The sequence below is a fragment of the Cebus imitator genome, unplaced genomic scaffold (genome assembly GCF_001604975.1).
Source record: "Cebus imitator isolate Cc_AM_T3 unplaced genomic scaffold, Cebus_imitator-1.0 Scaffold41, whole genome shotgun sequence".
In the NCBI taxonomy this organism is placed as follows: Eukaryota; Metazoa; Chordata; class Mammalia; order Primates; family Cebidae; genus Cebus; species Cebus imitator.
The window spans coordinates 9,264,997-9,273,030 of NW_016107356.1; the positions used below are offsets into that span (position 1 = coordinate 9,264,997).

At 46.3% G+C, this 8,034-nt stretch overlaps 1 protein-coding gene and 1 long non-coding RNA gene across 3 annotated transcripts in view; one reads left to right on the plus strand and one right to left on the minus strand.

Moving 5' to 3' along the window:
• Positions 1-3,103, minus strand: part of HMGN1 (high mobility group nucleosome binding domain 1) — an 8,397-nt gene extending 5,294 nt beyond the window's left edge. Inside the window, exons 1-4 of one of the 2 annotated variants that reach the window (XM_017526261.2) lie at positions 2,829-2,993; positions 2,476-2,508; positions 2,348-2,377; positions 2,219-2,266 (exon numbers count right to left, since the gene is read on the minus strand). In XM_017526261.2, coding sequence (XP_017381750.1) covers positions 2,219-2,266; positions 2,348-2,377; positions 2,476-2,508; positions 2,829-2,843 — 126 coding nt within the window. In that variant the 5' untranslated portion in view covers positions 2,844-2,993. Of the gene's footprint in view, positions 1-2,218; positions 2,378-2,475; positions 2,509-2,828 lie in introns of both variants that reach the window. The other variant, XR_005199780.1, reaches the window with a different exon arrangement.
• A 223-nt stretch (positions 3,104-3,326) lies between these two features.
• Positions 3,327-8,034, plus strand: part of LOC119470804 — a 12,184-nt gene continuing 7,476 nt past the window's right edge. The window contains exons 1-2 of the long non-coding RNA XR_005199781.1: positions 3,327-3,670; positions 4,319-4,405. This is a non-coding gene — a long non-coding RNA (uncharacterized LOC119470804). The remainder of the gene's footprint in view (positions 3,671-4,318; positions 4,406-8,034) is intronic.

Below are 8,034 nucleotides of genomic sequence, written 5' to 3' on the forward strand. Positions count from 1 at the left end.
CTGTAATCCCGGCTACTCAGGAGGCTGAGGCAGGAGAATTGCCTGAACCCAGGAGGCGGAGGTTGCGGTGAGCCGAGATCGCGCCATTGCACTCCAGCCTGGGTAACAAGAGCGAAGCTCCGTCTCAAAACAAAAACAAAAACAAAAACAAAAACAAAAAAAAAGAAAGAAACAAATATATTTGAGACAAAACTGCTACTACACACATTGCTATCACAAATTTTCACAACTACTTCTGTATTTAAGAACCACTCTTTTGGGCCGGGCATGGTGGCTCACACCTATAATTCAAGCCCTTTGGAGGCCAAGGCGGGCAGATCATCTGAGGTCAGGAGTTCGGGACCACCCTGACCAACGTGGTAAAATCTCGTCTTTAAAAAAAGAACTACTCTTTTGTAATCTGATTTCTGAAGGTTTCTCATCAATTTCATAATCACCATTCCAATACCAAAAATACAAAACCGGGAAACAGTTAAAATAGAATACATAATAATACCATGGACTCGAAATACTACTACTTGTAACCATTATGAACCGATAAGCTAGATAAAACAAAATCAATTACGTTTTCTGAGTATTTTGGACCTTCAAAATATTTAGTTCTAGGTAAATGATACAAGTCAGAAGTACACACTGTGACAGATATGCTTTGAAAACATGTCTACTGTGTAGTATTTTATGTGTATTGTATCAATACACCACGTGCTTACCTTCTGTTTAAAGTCTCATCAACTACGAAGTCAAAGTTGTATTACAGAAACTAGATGTAACAACAAACGAATCCCTTCCGTCCTTTTCTCTTTGGGAAAGCTGACCTCATAGGTTTGTTCCTCAAGCAGCACTGACATGAGGACTTACCTGTTGGCCTCTCAATTAAATCTGATGTCCCAAACCCACCGGGGGTAAAACTTGCAACTGTTTTCATTAAAAATTCACTTTACAGTAGATCTCAAGATGGACAAAGATAAATAAGAAAAATGTAAAAAGGGAAACAGGCAGATATTTCAGCCAATTAGTTAAAAACACAGAATCAAAAAACAAAATAGGTGATAATATACCGCTCACACAGGCATTTTTAACAAAGTCAGCTAATTTTTTAGGCCTTCATCAAGTTTCCGTGCTGTTCTGTGTACAGAGAATTATCGCATCGTCTTCTGGTATGAGAAATTGCAAAGTTGAAAAATACCTTCCTTGAAGCTTTATTTTTAAGATCACAAAAACAGAACTTTCTGTTAAAGAAAACATAGTTAAGATTTTTACTGAGCTCTGTACAAATCTTAAAAAAGAAAAAAATCTTTGTTTTATACCTTTATTTAACAAGGACAAATTTAATAATTATCCAAGAACTCTTCAATGTCAAGGAAATTAATCTTGCCTCTTCTGATGATTGTGCAGTGCTTGCCTTCTACCTACACTTTTAGGAAAGAGGTGATGGCGTTAAATTTTTTTCGAGACTTCAAATAGCAAACTCTCCTAAGTTTTGAGTAGAAAACACAACGTGAAGAACACGTAGAGCTTTACAGATGGTAGTTTCAATGCTATCTCTGAACACAAAATTTATTCATGTTTTACACATGGTCTGCTTTTCCACCCTGAAAGTTATCAAACACACTTATACCCAAAACTAACTTCATTCTATAGACCTGCAACCCCAATCATGCAATCATGAATTTATTAGGGAGCAACCAAATCACGGTTTTGTTTAACTGCTGGTAAAGTACTTCTAGAGTAGTGGCGGTTATGTTCTCAAAGAACACAACTTTTGACTTCTCCTCCCCTACCCCGTAAAAAAGTCAACATTCCCCCATGTTGGCTTGGAAACTATATATAAAAATTTATATGTTCCCTTTTTCCTGACCTCAGTCCCAACTTGGCTCTTTCACTGTCAAAAGAGGAAGTACAAGCACACAATTAAAGGCCAAGCACCAGCCACAATGTACGCAACGCTAAGAATAAATTTCCTTTGTATACTTGTTAGAATTTAATATTTTTTGTCGTCCCAAGTCGCCTAAAATCCGCAGCAGCATTAATGTGATTCGGTCCCATACACCAGGATGAATATATGCATTACATTTTGCCCCGACTAGAAAAAAAATATTTACCGTAGTTATTAAAATATAAAGAAATCTCAAATAGCTCATCAGAATTAAAAGTCCCACATTAAGGAGCAGTGTAGCCTAAGACCCTGCTGCATCCCAATGCGCGTTTCGAAGCCTACCTTCGCTGCTGCCTTTTTTGGCTTCGCTTCCACTTTTGCAGGAGGTTTCTGAAAGGCAAAAGTAGCACTGAGCGTCCTCACCGGGGACGACCCGCGGAAAACAAACGGTTACGGACTGGCTTTACTTACCGCTGACAACCGCGCGGATCTCCTCTTGGGCTTAGAGAGAGAAAAAGGAAGAGTCAGCGAGAAGAGAAGGCAGTCCAGCGGCTCACGGGAAACCCACCCCCACACCCCGCCGAAGGCCCCGCGCTCACCTCTTCCTTGGCCGCCCCTTCGGCGGAGCTGACCTGCGAGAAGAAAACGCGCGGATGGACGCGGGCCGCAGTCCCAGAACCCGCGCGCCCGCCCGGCCCCGAGAACAATGCCCGGCCGCGTGACGTCACGGCTTCCCGCCGCCCCGTTCGAATCGCCCCCTCGGCTCCCCAGACCGCAGAACCTTCTAGAACACCGTCCCCGGGGCCACCGAGCGCCCGCCCGCCCGCGGGTCTCCGAGCGCCTCCCGGACCCGGCTCCACCGTGAGGGCAGCGGAGCGTGGGCCTCGCGGGGCCCAGCGGGGCGGCCAGAGGCGGCCCCAGGGGGTGTGTGCGTGCCGCGGCCGCCGCTCACCTTCCTTTTTGGCATCCTGGCGGCGGGGAGGCGCGTGCCGGGTGCCCGCGGGCCGCGGCGCGCCGAAAGCCTTTGCGAAGATGGGCTGCCTGGCCGCTACCACTCCTCCCGCCGCCCGAGCTGCCGAGACCCACAGCGGGGGCGGTGGGAGAACCGGATGGAACCGGATTGGGAGCCCGCCTCCTCCTCCCCCCGCGTCCCCAGCCGCTGGCTCCCCCTCCCTGCCGGCCGGGCCACCCCCCCCACCCACGCCCATTGGCTGCGGGGCTCAGCCCGCGCCCGGAATAGGTGAGGCCAGCCGTCACTCGGCCCCGCGTCCCGCCCCCTCCTGGGCGCCCCCCACCCCTTCCCGCTGTCTCGCGGGGCCCCAGACCCAGGCGAGGGGGGCGGGGCCCCAGTGGCGCTCCGGCCTCACGGTAGTTTGTTTGAAGCCGAGCCGCAAAGTGCGGTCTGCGCGCTGATTGGTGGAAGCATGCCACGTGACTGCGACTCTCCACCCACAATCCTTCTGGATACCTGGGCGCTCTCAGGCCCTTGGCATCTGGCCCCTCCCCTCTAGGGTGAATTGTTTTCAAAGATTTATAGTTCGTATCCTAGACTGGGAAGAGAGAGGGACAAGGGATACAGGAACTGGCAAATTCCTCCCGCCTCAGTCGGCAAGAAAGGCTATCCAGTGTCCCCAGCTTCGCTGGCCTTCATGAAGCGGGCCCTGGTGCGCAGGCTCCGGAAGGGAGGGCGTGGGAAGGAGAGCCGACGCTGGATAGCCGTGGGCCAGTGAGCAGGCGCTGGGCATTTGCTGGGCTTCCACTCGTGCTAGTCTGCAACTGAGGCTCCGACACGAGGTTATTGCGGGCGGCGTTTACGTGTAACTTGTTTCCTTCCTTCCCTATTATTTCAGACAGGGTCTCGTTCCGTCCTCCATTCTGGAGTGTAGTGGTGCAATCACAGCTCACTGCAGCCTCGACCTCCTGGACTCCAGCTATCCACCCACCCCAGCCTCTCGAGTAGTTCAGACGCAGGCGCGCACCACTCTGCCCGGCCTATTTTTGTAGAGACGGGTTTTCACCGTGTTGCTCAGCCTGGTCTTCAACTCCTGGGCTCAAGCGATCCTCCCGCCTCGGCCTCCCAAAGTGCTGAGAATCCAAGCTGTGGAACCCTCTTCAGATTTCCCTGGAGGACTGCAGGTGCACGAGAGTCGTTTCTGGTCCCAGAGTAGTGGTCTCAGATTCCAGCTCCTGTGAACCGTGTGCTACCGTCTCCAGCACTCGCGGACCCCCAGAGGGCTGTTTTATTTTCTTCACAGCATTGACTGAATATATATCCTTATACATTCCATATATATTTCAGGAAGAATATACAAGGAAGTAGTACCAGTGGTTGCCTCTGGGGAGAACTGGAGAGATTGAAGGTAAAAATTTCCTTTTTCTCCTGTGTAATGTTTTTTTTTTTTTCTATCTGTCTGGATTACCTTAAAAAAAATTCAACATCAGAGAGTACCCAAGTTTGTGGCACAAGCGTGTACTGGGCACCTGCCCTGTGGCAGGCACCATGAAGTTCCTGGGGTAGAGAGAATCCAGGTTTGTATCCCAAGCACTGAATCTAGTAATTTAGTGGGGAGAGAAAGTACTGAATTGGCCTAGTAAAGAAAGGGGAAGCCATCGGCAGGGGAGACAGCATATTTCAAGGCATGCTGACTTACTAGAATCTGGCAGCCCACCAAGACCTTCAAAGTGGCAGGGATGGAGATATGAAAAATGAACGCAAAGATCAGGGAAAAGAGGCAAAAAAAAAAAAAAAAAAAAAAAGAGCAGCAGCCCGTCATGGAGTTCAGTCATTCAAAGATTGAGGGATACTGCAAGGTCTTAAGCAAGGGAGTGAAATGCTTTTGGACTTACCCCGTAAAGATCTTTCTCCCATAAAAACTGAAGCTGCGCTAGGTCAGAGGTGACAACTTGATGGTCCACAGATGATTTATTTGGCCTTGTTTTTTTAAGTTGCCAAGACAAACAAATGGAGCAACCAGAACTCAAATGAAAAATTATTTGGCAGTATATATATATATATATATATTTATTTATTTATTTTTATTTATTTTTATTTTGAGATGGAGCTTCGCTCTTGTTACCCAGGCTGGAATGCAATGGCGCGATCTCGGCTCACCACAACCTCCGCCACCTGGGTTCAAGCAGTTCTCCCACCTCAGCCTCCCGAGTAGCTGGGACTACAGGCGTGCACCACCATGCCCAGCTAATTTTTGTATTTTTAGTAGAGACGGGGTTTCACCATGTTGACCAGGATGGTCTCTATCTGTTGACCTCGTGATCCTCCCGCCTCGGCCTCCCAAAGTGCTGGGATTACAGGCGTGAGCCACCGCGCCCGGCCTTATATATATATATTTAAAACAAACAGGGTCTCACTTTGTTGCCCAGGCTGGAATGCAGTGCTGTTTACAGGTATGATCCCACTACTGATCAGCATGAGAGTTTTGACCTGCTCCGTTTCTGACCTGGGCCGGTTCACCCTTCATAGGCAAACGTGTGGGTCTTTTGCTCCCTGGGAGGTCACTATAATGATGCTAATCACAGTGTAGACACCTGATTGGCCTAACACACTACAGCCCAGAACTGGATTCAAGTTTGGGCTGCCTCAGTCTCCCAAGTAGTTGGGACTACAAGCATGTGTCACCATGTCCAGCTGGCAGTATCTTTTAAACCTAAACAGACACTTTCAGGACTCAGGAAAGATACACAACAAAAATGCTTATATATTTCACCAGAAGACATGAAATAGAATATTTATAGGTGAACAATGTGTTATAAGCCCAAACAGAGAGCAACCTAAATGCCAATCAACAGAAGAATAGGTGAATAAATGGAAGACCATCAGCAATGAAAATGACCCATATGCAACTACATAAGACAGTACGATTAATTTCACTAGAGAGAAAGATGCCAGACCCAAAAGTGTATATACCATGCGATTCTATTTATATAATGTACAGAAGCAGGCAAAACTAATCCAGTCTGTTAGAAGTCAGGATAGTGGTTCCTGGTTGGAGTTGAGGTGGGGAGCTAGTGACTGGCTGGGCTGGCTATTCTCTCTTTCTTGATCTGGATGTTGGTTGCACTGTGTTCACTTCATGAATACTAATTGAGCTGTGAACCTATGTATACATTTCTGGTTATATATAATCAATAAAGTATTTTTTCAACAAGGCACAGTCAGAAATTTTCACATACAAATTTAACTCTTCAACTTCTCTTGGCATCCTTTGTGCCAAGACTGCACTTGACCTTGTATCCTGTAAAGAGGTGTTCTTTCTCCAGTTGCCAAGGTTCCAGACATGCTGATTTCACTCCTTTGTATTTCCTACCGGGCTTCTGGTGGAATTTTAGTTTGTGATGCCAACATAAAAGTGTGAGCAGTATATAGACACCATGTTTTGCATTTTCATTTATTTTTGTAAAATGGTTTCTGTGATTCAAAATTCCAAAGGTTCCATCCTGGACAACAATGCAAGACCCCAGCTCTACAAAATTAATAAAAAAAAAAATTAGCTGGGTGTGGTGGCACACACCTATACTTCCAGCTACTCGAAATGCTGCAGTGGGAGGATCACTTGAGCCCAGGAAGTCAAGGCTGCAGTGAGCTATGATTGTACACTCCACTGCACTCCGGCCTGGGCGACAGAGTGAAACCCTGTCTTGAACAAAAATTCCAAAGTACCAAAAAGATTTCCAGAGAAGTCTCCCTTCTGCTTCTGTTCCCCATGGCTATCTACTTCTAAGAAGAAACCAATGTTGCCACTTCTTATGTATCCCTCTTGAGATATTTTGTACAAGCAAATTAATGTGTACTTTTCTCCTCCTTAGTTTTTACACTGTTAGGTGCCCACGCATTTTCACTCAACAGTAGACATTGTTTTTTATCCGTCCTTTAAAAATTTTTCTTTCTTTTTATTACTGCATTGTATTCCACTGTATAGATGCAGCAAACATTTTTTTAAAATGGTGATAAAGTACATATAACATTTATCATCTCAACCATTTTCAGTGTAATGAAAAAGAATGAAAATGAGTGAGGAAAGTTTATGAAACTTATGGGACATCATCAATCCAGCCAATATATGCATTATGGGAATCCAAGGAGGAGCACAGAAAGAAAGGGATGGAAAACTTACTTCAGGAAATAATGACAGAAAAATTCCCAAATCTAGAGAGGAAAACAAACATCCATCCCCATGAAGCCTATAATACTCAAAATGCTTGAGCATAATGAGGTTCTTGAGACATATTTGTCAAAAGTCAAACATAAAGAATCTCGGTCTGAGAGCAGTGGCTTATGCCAATAATCCCAGCACTTTTGGAGTCTGAGGTGGGTGGATCACTTGAGGCCAGGAGTTCAAGACCAGCATGGCCAAAAATGGTGAAATCCTGCCTCTACTAAAAGTACAAAAATTAGCTGGGTGTGGTGGTGCACATCTGGAATCACACCTACTCAGGAGGCTGAGGCTCGAGCATCACTTGAACCCAGGAGGCGAAGGTTGCAGTGAGCTGAAATTGTGCCACTGCACTCCAGCCTGGACAACAGAGTGACTTGAACAACCATTATAACCAATAGATAGAGCAGACATATACAGAACATTTCATCTAACAGCAGCAGAGTATACATTCTTCTCAAATGCATGTGGAACATTTCCCAGGGTAGATCATAAACTTTTATAAAGGTTTAACAGATTTAAGAAGATTGAAATGATTATTATGTTTTGAGGTGGGCTCTCGCTCTGTTGCCGATGCTGGAGTGCAGTGGCACCATCTCAGCTTACTGCCACCTCTGCCTCCTGGGTTCAAGCGATTCTCCTTCTGAGTAGTTGGGATTACAGGCATGCACCACCAGGTCTTGCTAATTTTTGTATTTTTATTAGAGACAGGGTTTCACTGTGTTGGCCAGGCTGGTCTCCAACTCCTGACATCAAGTGATCTGCCCACTTTGGCTTCTCAAAGTACTGAGATTACAGGCATGAGCCACTGCACCCAGCCCAGAAGACTGAAATTATGTCAGACATCTTTTTTTCTCACTACAATACTATGAAACTAGAAATCAGGCCAGGCGTGGTGGCTCACGCCTGTAATCCAAGCACTTTGGAGGCCAAGGCGGGCGGATCACCTGAGGTCGGGAGTTCAAGACCAGCATGACCAACATGGTG